The following is an 18,389-nucleotide window of genomic DNA, read 5'->3' on the forward strand; positions in this document are numbered from 1 at the left end:
ACAGAGAAATATCGCAGAAAATATAAATCATATGTTTCTCTTAATCAGCAATAACTAGGAGGAAAAGGGCAACAGGAAGAGGTTGAGCTATAGAAAGGGCCTATAGTGAAGCAACTAATGTGACCAATCAGAGGGTATGTAATACTGGAGGACGGAGCCTCTTTAAAACGCAGGAGGTACATAAACAAATGTATCAAAGTAAATCACCAAAGAAGTGTGGGATGGAGGGAGGGGGAGGGAATGGGATGGGGGCTGGAGGAGGGCTAATTGGATAATGTGTGCTTGTATATCCTCTCAAGTCTTGTACTCCAATGTGATTGATATATGACTACAATGCACCAATTTAAAAATAAATTAATTAAAAAAATAAAATAAAGACACGAAAGTAAAAAAAAAAAAAAAAAAAAAAAGATGATCATTCCAAAAATGAACGCATAGTTTCTAATCTAGAAAAAAATATCCAACAGCAGGAATCTGATATTGAAGAAATATGGGCCCATTTTAAGAGAGCTAACCTAAGAATAATTGGAATAGAGGAGGGAAAAGAAAGTGAAACCAAAGGGATCAACCAATCTCTTCAAGGAAGTAATAGCAGAAAATTTTCTAGACATAGAGCAAGAGGTTGATATGCAGGTCCAGGAAACTTATAGAACTCCCTTTAGACAGGATCGGAGAAGAGGATCCCCACGCCACATAATTGTCAAAATGACCAATGTGGAAGCCAAGCAGAGAATCTTAAAGGCAACAAAAGCAAAGGGCCAAGTGACATTCAGAGGCAAACCAATTAGAATCACTCCAGACTTCCCAAACCAAGTTATGAGAGCCAGAAGGGCTTGGAGTAACATATTCCAAACTCTGAAAGAAAACAACTTCCAGCCAAAAATTTCCTACCCAGCAAAACTTTCTATCAAATTAGATGGAGAAATAAGAAGCTTCCATGACAAACAGAAACTGAAGGAATTTATGTCTTCAAAACCAGCACTAGAGAAAATACTCAAAGAGATTAACTACAAAGAAGAAATAGGTAACACACACCAGAACCAGAGAAACAAGAGTTTCCATCCAACAGACAACTAAGATTGGTTATCTGTGGAGATTCATTACTTATGTTAGTCTTTTACCTATCTCTAAATTGTATTGTTTGCCTTTATTGTTAATTTTTAGGATTTCTAGTTGGAATATTAATATACCTTCAGATAAAGCATTTGGAAATATTTTATCCCATTCTATTAGTAACTTTTAACTCTGTTTACATTGTCTTTGGATATACAATATATTTTTTTTATTTTTTAGGGAGTTTGTATACTCTTCTGTTGCCTGTGCCATTGAAATCATATCCAAGAAATCACTGCCAATTTCAATGTTGTGAGGTTTTATGACCCAGATTTTCTCCTAAAAGTTTATAGTCTTAAGATTTATATTTAGGTCTTTTATCTATTTTGAGTTAATATTTGTATATGGGATTAGGTAAGGGTCCAATTTTATTTTTTTCCATGTAATTATTATTTTTCAACAATATTTAGTTAAAAGATTATTTTTTCCACCACCAAATGTTCGTGGAAACCTTGTCAAAAATAACTTGACAATATAGGGAAGAGTTTAGCTCTAGGCTTGTATTTAACTCCAATGGTTTATATATCTGCCTTTAGAACAGTACTACACTGTTTCAATTATTGTAGCTTCATATGGTTTGAAATCAAAATATATATCTTCTAGCTTTGTTCTTTTTCAAGATAGTTGTGGGTATCTAGAGTCCATATTCCATATTAGGATAGATTTTTTTTCTGAAAAATAAATATATAAATTTATGATAGTTTCACAAAAAATATAGAAAAAAATATTCTCTGGTAAGAAAGAAAGTAAAAAGAAATATTGAAATGTTATCTTTAAGTCATCAAAAGCTTGGTATCAGACAAATGAAATTGTTATGTGAGATTATCATTTTTAATTTTGGATAAATTGCTATAATACTAGATGTCAACCACTAAGCCAAGCATGGGAGGGAGGGATGGGGAGAGAATGGGATGGGGATCGGGTGGGGGCTGACTGGGCGATGTGTGCATGTATGTCTACAAAAGTTTGTATCCCACTATGATGTATGAATACAGTACACCAATAAAAAATTAAAAAAAAAACAAATATTTTTGTTAAGGGATAGATGTTAAATCTGTTAGATCCAGCAGGTACTCACCTCCAACCCTGCCACACATCTTCCTTTCTCTCTTCTCTTCCCATCTTTTTTTCTTTTCGAGGCCTTTAGCAACATTCTGAGCTCAAGGACAGTAGAAACTGGGCCAGGGGCAGATTTGCCCAACCCTGTTTAATAGTAATGAAGAGTAGTCATTTTAAAAAATAAACTTCACCAAGTGCTGTGTGCATGGATGTCACTGTCAACATGATTTACATTATGATCTGAGATTATAATGTGTCAGTAAAAGTACATTGTGTAAAAGAATTTTATTTTGTATATTTAAGGTCTGAAACATGATGTTATGGTCTAATGGTTACTACAGTGAAATGAATTAACATATCCCTCTCCAAACAGTCACCCATGCCCCATATAACAAAATCATTCTAATCTGTTCATTTAGCAAAAATCTGATTACGATACATTCTTATTAATATAGTCCTCATTGTGGTCATCGGTGGCTCTTGACCTGTTCATTCTATTTGTAACCTGTATCTCTTGATCTAAATTTTTCCATTTCCCCCCAACTCACTGCTGTTCACCACTACTTTATTCTTCATCTCTGTATAGACAACTCTTTAAAGAAAAGAAACACATTTCAGAGATGAGTGAGACCATACAATACTTTTCTTTCTGTGTCTGGCTTTTCACGTTGCATAATGTTGTTCCGCTCCATTCATGTTTTGGTAAATGGCAGTATCTCCCTTTCTAAGACTGAATAATATTTCACTAGTAATATCCACTCTGCACTATAAGTGTGTGTAACACACACACACACACACACACAGATGGACATCTTGGTCATTTCCATCTCTTGGCTAGTGTGAACAGTGCTGCAGTGAACACGGGAATGTACACATCTTTACAATGTCATGATTTTATTTCCTTTGGTATATGCCCCAGGAGGGATTGCTGGGTCATACGGCAGTTCTATTTTTAATTTCTCTAGGGACCTTCATACTCTTTTCCATAAAGGCCCCAGTCTGCCGTCCCACCAGCGGTGTGCAAGGGCTCCCTCTTCTCCCCACCTCACCAACACCTGTCTCTTGTTTTTCTGATAATAGCCATCCCAATATGTATGAGGTTCCATCTCACTGGGCTTTTGATTTTTGTTTTTCTGATGATTATTTAAACTGAGCACCTTTCATATACCTGTTGGCCATTTTTACATAATCTTTAGAGAAATGCCTACTTAAGTCCTTTGTTCACTTTTAAATCAAATTATACTATCCTATTGTTGAGTTATATGAGCCCTTTGTAAATCTTGTCCATTAACCTGTCACCTGACTTACGGTTCGCATAGACTTTGCTCTGTCTCCCGTCTGCAGTCTGCCTTTCCGTCTCGCTGTTTCCTTTGCTGTGCGGGAGGTTTCGCGCTGACGTTGTCCTCTGCGTTTATTTATTTTTGCTTTTGTAGCCTGAGCTTTTATTGTAATATCCAAGTCTCTGTTAGAAGACCCTTGTCAGGGAGGTTCCCCCACCTCTATTTTCTTCTACATTTATGATTTCTGGTCTTACATTTAGGCATTTTTCCATGTTGTGTTGATTTCTGGATAGAGTATAAGGGTTTTCTTTCTTTCCTCTCTCTCTTTTTTTTAATATGAAAGTCCAGTATTCCCAGACCACCTTTTGAAGATAAAATCATAATATTCATACTGCATTGTACTTTCTGAGGGCTTGTTACATTCCCTTTTGTAATCTCTGTGCCTATATGTAGCTTACGATGTTCTTCTCTCTAAGGAAATGCGTAGTAGCAGACCTTAAAAGATAGTTCTATGAACTACCATAAATACACACAAAAGTTTCACTTCTTATGGGCCACTACCCCAAAAAAGGTAATTTGAGAACGCTACCAATCAGCTGAGGGTTCCTTTGCTCAATTTGGACAGAAGTCACAAAGAGGCAAAGCGCAGCTCCCTTAGTGTTAGCAGCTCTGAGCGTTGGATGCGAGCAGCTTTCAGCTCTTAGTATTAGCAGCCGTCCAGCCGAAGCCAGCAGCTCAAGGGAGCTCTGTGGAACGCCGGCAGCCAGAGTCAGCGGCTCTCCATGGCTCTCCATGGCGACGCTCTGGCTGCTTTAAGCATCACCAGCCCCAGTCAGTGCCATCAGCCTCAATATTACCAGCTCTTAGTGTAACAATCTCAACCTGTTCTACTGAAGCTAAAAATCACAAATAGATTGTAATCCCAGTATTTGGAAGGCTGGGACAGGAGGATCACAGGTTCAAGGACAGCCTCAGCAAGTAGTGAGACTCTCATCAAACTAGAGACACTCTGTTTCCAAATAAAAATAAAATAAAATAAAATAAAATAGTGTAGCTCAGAGGTAGTATGCCCCTGAGTTCAATCCCCAGTATCACGCACAAAAAAGAAAGAATAAATCACAAATATAACCATCCGAAAGATGTTTCATTAAGACTTATGCTCTAGAACAAGGGGAAAGAGCACTTGAATGAAGGTATGAGGAAGGATGCTTATATAAACAAAAAAGTGAGCTCACGCAGGTGCAATGTCCTGCCAGCTAACTGCGCACTCTGCTGAGTCGTGGGTAAGGAGGGGCTCCCATGAGACCGGGGACAGCTGAGGAGGAAGCTGCGGAGAAGCAGACTTGTTCAGAGAAGCTAGGGATGGAGTCGTCTGGGAGGGACCTGCAGCCCAAGCTTGCTGCAGGCAAATCTCACGGGGCCATCGAGGGGCATCTCTTATAGCCACAGCCACCTGCAAGGTGCTTATAGCAGCAGCAGCAGCAGCAGCAGCAGCAGCAGCAGCAGCAGCAGCAGCAGCAGCAGTTGTCAAAGACAGAAGAAAAAGTGAGATGGTATAAGGATTGAACCTGGGAAGTTGCAGATGGTCACAAGAGTGTAATGTTCGCAAGAGCGCTGAAACAGAAAGATAGTTTCTTTATTGTCTGTTTCTTCCCATCCCCTTGTCTGCTCCTCCCTGAGCCTGAGTCCAGAGCCTGGGACCTGCATTTCCTAGACCCCTGGCCCTGCTGTTCTGAAGGCTGAGATGAGAGGTGGTCTACACAGCAGGTGACTTTGGGGCTTTGGTGAATGTTGGGCTCGGTGTCACACACACCAGCTGTGTGGTTCCCTCCAGCTGGGGCATCCTCAGTGGCTTCCTGTACTTCCCTGGCTGCCCCGGTTCTCTGGCAAAGTGAAGAGCAATTATGCTGCTCCAAGCCTTCCAGAGGTTTGCACTGAAATCTCTGAACTAAATCTTTTGGTCCTTCAGAAACGGTCCTTCGAGTGGCTTTTCTTTTCCTGATTCAGTACTGACTTAGACAGTGCTAAGTCCTGAGATGGGCAGCCACTCCCCGCAGAGTGAGGTTGGCCAGGCGGAGCAGGAGAGGGCAGGACGGGAAGCCGGACACCAGCCAGCCGAGACCTGGTGGGCCGGCCTGAAGGGCTTGGGTTTTATTTTGGAAGCCCTGGACAGGCACTGGGGTTGGGTGAAGGTGGAGGCAGGCCCAGAAACAAGAAATAGATTGGAACTAAAGAAGTATAAGTAATAATAGGAGGACGAGGGATGCAACTCAGCGGGAGGGAGCTTGGCTGACATGCACAAGACCAGGACAATCCCTGCACTGCTAATGAGAATACTAACAATACAGCTTAGAATAACATGTGATAAAAAGTGGCTAATAGATAATTTGGCAACTATTACTGGTTGAGTTATTTGATCTCTTCCTGTTGGCTTTCTATCTATTCTGGGGAAGGTGGGGGGCCCAGCCTCAAACTATAGGAGCATTCAGGTTAGCTACATGGAAAAAAAAATCTCTGATTGCAAAGAGGTTGGATAATTCCTTTTTTGGGGGGGAATCTATAAGGATATGATAGATAAACTCATGATTTGGGGCAAAATAAAGTACAATTTTAACAGAGAATTGATGTTCCTAAACATTGGGTACACATGATTATGGATACTTTGGTCTCCTGTCTATACTCCCTGTATAAAAATCTGACCTCAGCCCGGCATAGTGGCACACGCTTGTAATCCCAGTACTTCGGAGGCTGAGACAGGAGAATTGCAGATTCACAGCCAACCTCAGCCACTTGGGCCCTTCACAACTTAGTGAGACTCTGTTTCAAAATGAAAAATAAAATAGGGCTGGGGGTTTAGCTCAGAGGTAAAAGGCCCCTGAGTTCAATCCCTAGCACCACACACACACACACACACACAAATCTGACCTCAATTCTAATGCTGTCTGTTGATTACACTCTGTATATTCTGAAGGTCAAGTCCTCTCGAAGAGTATAGTATGCGATCTGTGTTAAGGAAGCACAAAGTATGAAAATAAAATCCTTTAGAACATTGTCATGAGTACCTTACAAACTATGGGACCAATGATAAGAAGGTTATAATTGTCTCCAGTCATTGCATATTAAAAAATCATTTACTGAACATATGATATGTCTATAAACAGAGAACCCATGGGCAGGAAGTGATAAAGGGAAGAGGGCAGCCACCCTAGGTAGCAATGGCTCACTCTTCCCCTGACATAGTGAGCTCAGCCTCAAGATAGGCACAGTGACGTCACAAGGTCAGGATTCAGCGCCCTTCCTCTGTCAGCTGTGGGTGCGGAGGGAGCCTGGCCTGTTCGAATCAGGGCTCTTACCTGGAGATGTAGAGACTAAGGGAGAGATGGGGAGTTACTGCCCTGAAGGTGGAAATCCAGAAAGCAAACCCAGAACTGACCCTCGGGCCCTGGGGCCAAATGGAGCCAGAGGCCAAGGTCCAGAAGAGAAGACTGAGAAGCCAGATGTGGAGCCACAGCGCGTGGGGCGGGCTGGAGCCCAGGCGCAGGTGGAGGGCGGCCCTCTCCCTCTCTGACCGCAGGCAGGAAGTGGACAGAGCCTGCTCCTGGGGTTGCGGAGACCTGGCTTAGAATCTCAGCTCTGAGTCCCATCTGGGAACCCTTGGGCAAGGTGCTGGGTCTTTTTGTGTCTCAATATCCACATCTTCAAAATGGGATCATAGGAGGTGTTCGTTATCCCAGGATACAGGTTTAAAAGCATAGAGAAGTGAACCTATTTAGGAACTAAAGTTTTACAGCAAATAGTTTAGTAACATTTGTTTGAAATCCTGTCTTTAAAAAGGAAAGAGCGGTAGCACATGCTTGTAGTCCCAGCATTTGGGAGGCTGAGAGAGGAAGATCGCAGTTCACAGACAGTCTCAGCTACTTAGTGATGCCCTTTGCAATTAAGTGAGACCCTGTTTCAAAATAAAAAGATTAAAAAATACAGCTGAGATTGTAGCTTGGAAGCAGAATACCTCCCCCAGTGCCACCAAAAAAAAAAAAAGGAAACAAAAATATTGAATGCAAATTATTTTGTTTTATAAATAACAAAACATAGGTTATAATTACAACAGTGTACCCAGTTTTAAACAAAGCATCACTTCGTGTGTGCAAAGTATTGGCATATTTTTTTCTAATTACATTCATCGTGCTAGTGCTAGAGGGCTTTGCCAGTTTTCTTACAATCTCTCTTAATACTTTGACATGCAAAGAGTACTCTTTTTATAAGGTAGCATTGTATTACCGATATATTTCTCATGAGAACAGATAGAGAAAAAGCACATAGACTTGCTTTCAACTTAACATACTTTTAATTTAAACTTAATAGCTTCCATCCATGGAAATATGGTAGCCTAGATACCCTGAGAAGGCTTCCTTCTTTGCAACACATCTGGGAATGCTGGGTGAAACAGAACAAGGGCCTCTTTATGTGCGCAGCTGATGGAAAAGAATGAAAACAGCCCCGGGGGAAGGAGTGGAAGAGGGTTGTAAACTAGATGCTGCAGCTGCCCTGGATCTGGGCAAAGAAGACTACTCACAGGAGCAGAGACCCCTGCAGAAAGCCTGGCACCTCAAAGGCCACTGCACGCCCATGAAGGCAGGGCTTGGACAAAGTCCACTGGGACCAAGTAAGACACCCAGCATGTCTGCCGTGGCTTGGGTGGTGAGTATATTTCAGCAGAAATGATTTGCCACAGCATGGTTTGGTGTGGATCTTTGCAGATCTTTTTATATATGCGCATGCGTAGACACACACAGACGCACCTGTCCAAATAACACATTGTTTTGTAACTTGCTTGTTTTCCTCCTAATTTGTCTGATCTTTTGCATTATGTGTATTTGTTTCATTTTTTAGAAGACAAACATGGACACATGCCGTGGATATGATTTCATCTCAAATTGCAAGACCACCCTCGCACTTGTTGTTGTGCTGTGGATGGAAGCCGGGGCCTTTCATATGCAGGCGTGCCCTCACACTTCTAATTTGCCTTAATTTTTCATTGAACTTCTCCTTTCTAGCATTCTTGTTATTTACCATTTATATTTATTTTCTCTTTTCTCTCGTGAATGTGGAAACTCCAGGGACAAAGATTTGCGAGTTTGTTTGCTGACATCCAGTGCCTATTATGTAGTAGACTCTCAATAAACATTGCTGGATGAATTGAACTAACCCCTGAGCCATGCGTCAAACAATTCTCCAAAGACTTATACATTTTTATGACTCTAAACAATAATGCAAACACTGTCCCCTGTGCTTCAGCATATACACAACTGCTACCAGTCAAACCCTTAGTCTCTTCAGAGGGATAATCGGTAGATCAGAAGCTGTGTGGAAAACTAATTCTGTTGAGAAATGAGAAAGACAGCTCACTGTTATTTTATTTGCAATTGTTTCCAGCAGATACACAATAAATAATGTTTAGAATTGCTGCTTTCATCTTTTTTTTTCTGCAAGTTTTAATATTGCTGTGTTTGAGAGGAGACACAAGACTCCCAAAATCCAACCTTCACTCCCTTTTCCCATGACAGAATCCACATCCTTCCTACACAGGTCTATTAAATGCTTTTCTCAGGAGTAAGAAGGCAGAGAAAGCAAACTCTTGGTTACCATTTTCATTGCTCAAAGTGGAACGCATGGGCAGAGTTGAGTATTTGGGAAACACGAGACACAGTCAATGCATGAGTCATGTTGAATGTGGATGGAAATCTCATAAACTGAAAACAATGTTTGTTTTCAGCAAGTAATGTTCACAGGCAGTGAAATGTGGAATGCCGCACAGGATCATGGGGCTGATTACATAACAGAGACATGACAGCTAAAGGAACTACTTGTTTTTGCTTTGTTTTACCATTTTGGGCATGAACCCCATGGCATGGCTCGTGCTAGGCGAGTGCTCCCCCAATGAGCCACACTCGCATTCCCTAAGAGAACTATGTGTGAGAGAGAAAAATGAGGTGGGAAGGACCTGCCTAATTTCGGTATCCGAAGGGGCTACCTTGCATTCCTAGTGCATTTTTCAAATATATCATGTCTCTCCTCCCCAAATCACATGCATCAACATTCCGCTGAATGGATGGTGTTCTAACGAGAGCATCTTGTAACAACAGAAGAAAGGACCAATTTCAAATGGAAATTTGAAAGAAAAGTGTTTTTTTCTTATAGTATTTTTTTCCGCCCCAGATGACTTAGGGTCAAAAATCAACCAGTTTTTTTTTTTTTTCCTAAGAGGAAGGCAACCTTATGTAGAAGTAAGATCTGTCCAGATGAGGCTCTTAGAGGGTCCGGACAGAGGGAAATGGCAGAGCGGCTCCTTTGTTCCCTAGGTGGGTAGGATTCCCTCTTCCCCTGCCTCCTCTTCAGTATCATCACCTCCCATGGAAGAAGCAGCGACTTCGGAGCGTGGGTTCAAGTCCCCTTCCTGACTGGCCTCGTTCCTCACGGGGATCCCCCTTCCCGGCCTTCAGTGCCACCACTCTGTTGTTGTATGACTCGAGGGCGCCCTGTCTCTGAGTCAGTGTGGACGTCGTGCCTGGGCCGAGACGCCCACCACTTCTGTTTGTTCATCAGTCCACCCCTTTCGTCGGCAGGATCCAGGTTTCAGTACAAATGGAAGCCAAGCACTTAAAGGTATCGCCAAGGATACTAACTGTAGGCCCTAGCATTTAAATGCGATATGTCATGCTAAAGGACTGTTAAATGAAATGCACTCTTATCCTTTGACATATCAAATATACCTTCATAGCAAGCAAATGAAGAACTATCTTCAGATCTGTGGGCTTTTGCATAATATCAAAGACAACTAAAGCTAATCACCATTGTGTTACGATTGGGTAATCTCTTCATGGTCCAGGATGTTGGGATGAGTAATAAAATAGGAACCTACATAAATTACAAATTATTATACATTTGTCCCACAATGTCTTTCATTACCTTCATTTCAGCAAAATTATTAAATATTTGTAAACAATAAAGATATTTAAAATAATGTGTATACTATTAGTTATGATTTAAAGGACTAAAATGTAATAGTATTTAAACTGTACAACATTTGAATATATTTTCATCAATAAAACAAAAAAGGATAAAAGCAGAGAAAGAGAGAGAGAGAGAGAGAGAGAGAGAGAGAGAGAGAGAGAGAGAGAGAGAGAGAGAGGGGTAGCACGCAAGCTGGGAGTGGGAGCACACACTTGTAATCCCAGTACTTGGGAGGCTGAGACAGAAGGATCTCAGGCTTGCAGCCAGCCTCAGCAACTTAGGCCATCTTCAATTTAGTGAGACCCTGTTTCAAAATAAAGAATAAAAATGGGGCTAGAGCTATAGCTTGGAAGTAGAATGTCTTAGTACCACTAAAAAAAAAAGTATCTTTCATATACTGAAAAGTTAACTTTCTTAGCTGGGTGAAACTGAGCATGCTTATAACACCAGCAACCAGGGAGGCTGAGACAGGAGAATCAGAAGTTTGAGTCCAGTCAAAGCAATTTAGTAAAATTCTGTCTCATTTTGATACAGAATAATAAAAAAAAGGGTGGGAATAGAGTGCCCCTGGTACTACCCCCCACACACAATGTTCACTTTTTTTTTTTTTTGGTACTAGGGATGGAACCCAGGGGCATTGTACCTCCGAGGTACATCCCCAGCCCTCTTTCTTTCTCTTTCTTCCTTCCTTCCTTTCTTTCTTTCTTTCTTTCTTTCTTTCTTTCTTTCTTTCTTTTCTTTCTTTCTTTCTTATATTTTTTATTTTTATTTTTGGTGGGACTGGGGTTCCTGAAAGCCCTTCTACCTCCAGGCTACACTCCCAGACCTATTTTATTTTATTTTTATTTGGAAACAGGGTCTCTTAAGCCAGTGAAACAGGCTCCGAACCAGCGCTTTCCTCCTGTCTCAGCCTCCCAAGCACGGGGATTACAAGCATGTGCCACCACGCCCGGCTAGTTTCTTTATTTTTGAAACAGGGTCTCACTGACTTGAGAAGGGCCTCGCTAAGTAGCTGAGGCTGTCGGCGAACCACAGTCCTCCTGTCTCAGCCTTCCAAATGCTGGGATTACAAGCGTGCGCCACCACACTTGGCTCATGTTAACTTTCTTAAGCCGGGTGTGCTATTGCAGCTGTAGTCGCAGCTACTTGGGAGGCTGAAGCAGGAGAATCTCCTTGAGGCCAGGAGTTTGGGGCCAACCTGGGCAGCACGAGACCCCTCCCCCCTTAAAAGGAAAAAGCTCATTATCTTGAAACTCATCCTCAAAATTAACCACGAAATTAAAAGGTGGCATTCAAATTGTAATTAAGCAACGTCCAAACTTTAAGTAAAAATTATTAAAATGAAGCAGCAATATTTATTTATTTATTTTGCAGTATTGGATGGAACCCAGGGGACATTCTACCTCCGAGCTACACCCCCAGCCCCATTTTTTATTCTTTATTTGGAAACAGGGTCTCACTGAGTTGCAGAGGGCCCCACTAAGTAGCTGAGGCTGTCCGCGAACTGCGATTCTCCTATCTCAGCCTACCAAATGCTGGGATTACAAGTTTGCACACCACGTCCGGCCAATATTTATTTACTCTGAGAAAAATGTAAATAAATTTTAGCTGAAATATTATGAATGTACAAGTATTTACAAATCTGATGTTTAGCACTAGTTTTTTTTTTTTGCCAATGTAAAGAATGCATAGTCTGTTTAATATACATTTGAACAAACCTAAGCAAAATGCAGATGGCTTACCACTGCTGGTTAGCTTGCGCGCCTGCCGTTCCTGTCCCATGAGCACGTGCAAAGCTTCCGGACAAGAGACCAGAACAAGTGACGCGCTAGCAATTGGATCTTGTCACCGCTTACTGGAAATAATATCTTGCTATACAAGATTTTATACTTTTACTGAGAGGAAGAATTTTTGCGGAATTGAAGCCACGGGCATCCTACCTTCTCGAGCTACATCTCCAGCCCTTTTTATTTTCTTATTTTGAAATAGTGACTAGCTAAGTTGCTGAGGGCCTTGCTAAGTTGCCGAAGCTGGCCTTGAACCTGTGATCCTCCTGTTTCAGCCTCCCAAGTGCTAGGGTTACAGATTTGTACCACCACACCTGACGAGAGGGAAAACTTGGCGAGATAACCTGTCTTGACTTTTTCCTGGGTATACACATATCCTCCCTCCACTCACAAGCAATCAACGGGCCAACATCTAAGACATTTAGGGACAGGCAGTTATTGCTTTGAGGACATGGGGCAGAAGACGTGGAGCAGCACATCCCCGCACCCTGAGTGGTGGTGGTCACAGCTGCCATGTTTAGGCTTACAGGCTGCGCGCTGGATCCCCTGGGGCAGAAGGCCTTTGTGTTCTTTAAAATAATGTATTGCTTGTAGAACTGTGATATTCATATCCTAAAGCTCGGTGCCCAGGGAGGGGATTCTTCTTGCTTAGCTTTAAGGGTGGTGCTGGGTTCATGGAAAACCTTTTCAATTACCAAACAATCACCTCCTGGAGTTCTCCACCGCGAGGGAGGACCCACTGAGGACAAATGCCCTTAAATGGGGCTCAGTACTAGGTGTTGAAATGACCTTTGTAAGGATGCTCCTATTCAAATTTAGCCTCTTGGAGGGCCTACAGCTTACAAATAAGATTTACTTGTACTTCTCTCTGGATTCTATTTCAAAGGTAATACATGTTTAATTTACCAAATACAAAAATCATAATATTGAGTATGCTTTTTGACTACTCAGCCACCCTGCGTATGTGCCCTGGCAGAAAGCCGCTGTGGTACAGGAAGAGACTGCGTTTCGCTTTACCAGGAGGCACCGGCCCAAGGGTAGGTCCACCTAAATGCACCGTTTATGCTTGTAGGTTTTCACCTGACTTACAGTGCACCTACTGCTTCAGGTCAACCAGTGTTGCCATTCTGAAAGTGCCCTCTTTTTGCTAAATGTGATGCACCTGCTTGCTCTCTCTCTCTCTTTTATCTTTATTTATTGAGTTAGTTACTTAGTTAGCTGGTTGCAGTGCTGGGATTAAACCCAGGCCTTCCTGCATGCCCAGCACTCTGCCACTGAGCTACAGTCCAACCCTGTCTCTTATTTGCAAAAGCCCAGGACAACCATGGCTAGCGGTGAGCCTGAACCTGGACAGGAAAGACCCCCCCCCCTCCAAGGCTCCTCCCCTTGAGCCTGGCAGGTAGGAGATTTGGAAACGTTACTTTTGAGGCCTCTAATTGGTACAGCCTGGCCAGGTATTGATTTGTACTCTCTCATCGCAAGTCAGTGATGGCATTGAATAAGAACAGAAAATGCCAGATGACACGTCCAGTCACACTTGAGTCCACACCGGGGCTTCAGAGCTAAGTTTACATGGGTTGTGTAAAAAATAAAATGAAATGAAATGAAATAAATATGGAAAAAGTATTTCAGACTTGTATCGTCCTATTGCAAACATGGTTCTAAAACAAATACATCCAGAACTAAAATAAGCTATTTGTGAGGCTAGAAGTCCCCCAGGAGGAAGTAAACCAGAGGTGCTATAAAATTCTCCCCAGGAAACCGGGATACACAAAACAAGGAACTAATCATGTGCTTGAGTCATGCCCAAGGATGGTACTTAAGCCCCCTTCCCCAGCCGAGGGAGCATCAGATCTCCTGTCCTCTCCTGAGTCCTCTGTCTCCCTGCTCCTGAGTCCTCTCTACTGACACTATGGGTTGCTGTGGCTGCGGAGGCTGCGGTGGTGGCTGCGGTGGCTGTGGCGGCTGCGGAGGCTGCGGTGGCGGCTGTGGAGGCTGCGGAGGCTGCGGCGGCTGCGGGAGCTGCACCACGTGCAGGTGCTACCGGGTGGGCTGCTGCACGTCCTGCTGCCCCTGCTGCCGCGGCTGCTGTGGGGGCTGCTGCAGCACCCCTGTCATCTGCTGCTGCCGCCGCACCTGCTGCCGCTCCTGCGGCTGCGGTGGCTGCGGCGGCTGCGGCTGCGGCAAGGGCTGCTGCCAGCAGAAGTGCTGCTGTCAGCAAAAGTGCGGCTGCAAAAGGCAGTGCTGCTGCTAGGCGGCCGGCCAGGCTCTGGGCAGATGCTGCTACAGACCAGGCTCTTCCCTGTGCTTAGACCTTTGGACATTCGTTTCCCGTTCACCTGAATGTAGAGCCATGTATGTCATAGAAGCACAGCTCCTAGAAATGAGCAGGCCACACTCCATCACCACTCTCCGTGGGGATGGCGGACTGCGGACAGGCCAGTCGCCCCCAAGGGTTGCTTATTCAGTCATAAGATAATAAGGTTGGATGAACTCTCTAAGGACCTTTTCAGCGTTAATGCCTAAGACTACTGAGTCCTCAAAGGTCCACCCATCCTCTTTGGGCTTCTTTCATCCAAGTACTAACTTGCTGGCCTTGCTCAGCTTCCAAGACCAGCGGGGATCAGGTGCGTTCAAGGCGACGTGGCCATAGACAGCTCTGAGGTTTTCCCTTTTATATCCGATATTCTCTTCTATATATATCTTGGCTATAGTGGGCACAAAAATCTATTCATATAAAAAAATCACTGGCAATCCAACATGAACCACTCATCAAAGTCTGTATTATAAAAAACAAGCTCACTTAGGTGGAGGTAAAATGAGCCCAGTGGAGTGAAATAATGCCCTTAGAATAGATTTCGTTGTTTTGAAATGTTTACCTTCTTCTTGTAAAACTTCTATACTTATGTCTTTGTTTGCATTGCTTATATATTATGTGTTTCTTACAGTTTCTAGTGTTCCCCTATTTTCTTAAATATAACAATATTTAATAAAACACCAGGAAAATGGGATGTTTCACTGTCTTGGTTTTTATTCTCTTGTTGAGGGATGGAGCTGATGTTTGTGGACATAGATTGCAAACTTCAGAATGGTTTAAAAAAAAGACAAGGGATACATTGACTTGATTATTTATTTATTAGTTTAATGCTAGCTACGGTTCCAAGTCGACACAAAAACATGCAATGAGTCCACAGAACTTTTCCCTTGCTGGTATCAGCCATCGTGAGCAGTTCTAGAAGGGGACGAGGGTGGGGAGCTGTTCTCTATTTAGTCATCAGGGATCTAGGTTGAGGTGAATGTTGACATGGCTCAACACCTGTCTTCTAAGACAACTTAGTAGTCTCCAGTCTACATGGAAAAGTAGAGGTAGACGATGCCTTGACTTCACGAGATCTTTAGCCCAGGAGTGATACAGCTTCCTCCCCTCTCTTCCTATTGGTTAGAAGTGGTCACATGATGGCACATCCCTGTGATCCCAGCCAGCCAGGAGGCTTTAGTGGAGGGTCACAGTTGGAGGCCAGCCTGGGCAACTTCCTGAGATCCTGAGTGCTTGCCTAGCATGTGCTTACAAACAGTAAGTAAATAATGATAAGTAAGTAAACATGATCGTACCTAGATGTCAGGGGGAGGGGGAATGTGTCAGTATAGAAATGTAATATAAAAAGAAAACATGTTTTTCTCAGACAGTTATCTGTGTGTGGCATGTAAAGCCCAGGTTCTAATAAAACTCTCAATGGATTTGACCAGTATTATGTTTAAAAGGATGTGTTGAGGCACCTTGGTAGGTGTTCATTACCTGTTCATCTCACTTGAATTCCTCCTAGGGCCAACAGGCCTGTCAGGGCTGAGAACTACCGCAGGGTCACGTGGCCCGTCTAGAGGTGGAGCTTCAGGGATGGGGCGAGAAGACCAAGCAGAAGACGGGAAGAGCCTGAGAGCTTCAACTTATTTTTAAAATGTTACGTGCCATTCTAGAGCTTCCAGTGTGAACACGACTCAGGCTGCTTTTGAGGGCTCTGGTAGATGATAACTCTAAATTATCTAAAAGAGGCCTTTTCCATGTGACTTAATGAGATCACTACAGTGGCTCTGCGAACTGCCTGGTTCAGTATCTATTCCAAGAGTCCTTCTAGTTCTTTCTGTACAACAGAGGTGAAATGATTAGAAACGACATTTTTCAGACTCCCCAACATCTAGGACCTGGATATAGTGACAACTAGATCAGGCCTTGAGCCCCCTGGAAGACTGCAGGAGTAAGGAGTAGACAAGGCCATCTTCTTACTCTTTTGTCTGTTGCTGCTTAAAAGGAGGATGCGGCTGGGGGCTAGAATTGAGTTTTCTGCACCGCCTTGATGTTCCTAGGTCCAGATAATAGTTTCATTCAAGCTGAGAAGCAAACCCAGTAGCAGGAGTGGTCGAATTCCATGTTCCAGGGCCCTGCCGTTAGTCGGGCAGGTGTTGGTGGGCGATAAGACCGTGGCAGTGGTCTTCTGGACTGTCACTACAGGGGCATGTATTGCCCTGGATCCTTCCAGAACTTTTCTCCCTTTCCTCTCCTCCTCACCCTCTTGCTTTCCTCCTTTTTCTTTTCTCCTCCTCCTCTTCTTTTTCTTCCTTCTTCCTCCTCATCCTCTTCCTCCTTCTTCTCCTCTGTCCCCTCCTTCCCCTTCCCCCTCCCCTTCCCCTTCCTCCTCCTCCTCCTCTTCTTCTCCTCTTCCTCCTCCTCTTTCTCCTTCTTCTCCTCCTTCCTCTCCTTCCCCTCCTTCCCCTTCCGCCTCCCCTTCCTCCTCCTCCTCCTCTTCTCCTTCTCCTCTTCCTCCTACTCTTCCTCCTTCTTCTCTTCCTTCCCCTCCTTCCTCTCCTTCCCCTCCTTCCCCTTCCCCTTCCTCTTCCTCCTCTTCCTCTTCTCCTTGTTCTCCTCTTCCTCTTCCTCCTTCTTCTCCTTCTTCTCCTCCTTCCCCTTCCTCCTCCTCCTCCTCTTCTTTCTTCTTCTTCTTCTTCTTCTTCTTCTTCTTCTTCTTCTTCTTCTTCTTCTTCTTCTTCTTCTTCTCCTCCTCCTCCTCCTCCTCCTCTTCTTTCTTCTTCTTCTTCTTCTTCTTCTTCTTCTTCTTCTTCTTCTCCTCCTCCTCCTCCTCCTCCTCCTCCTCCCCCTCCTCCTCCTCCTCCTCCTCCTCCTTCTTCTCCTTCTCCTTCTCCTTCTCCTTCTCCTTCTCCTTCTCCTTCTCCTTCTCCTTCTCCTTTTCTTCCTATACTGGGGATTGAACTCAGGAAAGCTCTACTCTGAGCTATATCCCCAGCACTATTTTATTTTTCATTTTGAAACGGTCTCACTAGGTTGCTGAGGCTGGCCTTGGACCTCTTCCTGTCTCTGCCTCCCAAGTATTAGGGTTACAGGTGCTCAACTCCTCGCCTGGACAAGAGCTAGCTTCTTGATTTCCTCACCTTTCTGATGGCTGCAGAGACAGTGAGAGGCAGAGGCCTCCCCAGGGCCAGATCCTCTGTCCTATTCTGAGAAGTATTCTCAGCCCTCAGTCTATTCTCCTGCCCTTGCAATTATTTTGCACACGGAATTCTTCACCTGCATCTTTCTCGTTTAACACAGTTAGGAGAATTTCTGTTTTCTGCAAGGTAGAAACTGGTATGTTACTGACACAGATATGTGAAATGGTCTCATCATCTTTTCATGTCAAATTTTAGCCATCCTCCACAGCTGGATGGAGTCCTGGTCTCCAGCCCATCTTGGTAGAATCCTTCCTTCTGAGCCCCTAGGCTTTTGCTGTTTGGGGCATGCCACACAACGAGTTATTAGAACACTTTCCCATCTTTGGTTTTAGTAACTTTTGCTTTTAGCTCTTTGGACTACAGAAAAATAGAAAGCCACTAAAAAGAGTATGAGAAAAGATGATTTGTTATGCAAGTATAGGGAAAGCTCCCAGAAAAAAAGATAAACACCTGCAATCAGCCTCTTAATTTTGTGCTATTTTATTTGTACTTTTATCAGTGCATTGTAGATTCAAAGTCACACACACACACACACACACACACACACACACACACACACACGTCAGTCTTTGTAAGGTGGAGATCTAGAAACAGAAAGCCCAGCTACTTCCTTTCTCTGCTCCCCTGAAAGCCACAC

At 43.5% G+C, this 18,389-nt stretch overlaps 1 protein-coding gene across 1 annotated transcript; it reads left to right on the forward strand.

The window, feature by feature from the left end:
* Window positions 1-14,162: 14,162 nt before the first annotated feature.
* LOC308258516 (uncharacterized protein) lies at window positions 14,163-14,504 on the forward strand (the record flags this gene model as incomplete). Its single annotated transcript, XM_080689146.1, has 1 exon — window positions 14,163-14,504. The coding sequence occupies one exon, from the start codon at window positions 14,163-14,165 to the stop codon at window positions 14,502-14,504; it is 342 nt and encodes a 113-aa protein (XP_080545272.1).
* Window positions 14,505-18,389: the final 3,885 nt, after the last annotated feature.

Source organism: Muscardinus avellanarius, assembly GCF_963383645.1.
Source record: "Muscardinus avellanarius genome assembly, chromosome: 2".
Lineage (NCBI taxonomy): Eukaryota > Metazoa > Chordata > Mammalia > Rodentia > Gliridae > Muscardinus > Muscardinus avellanarius.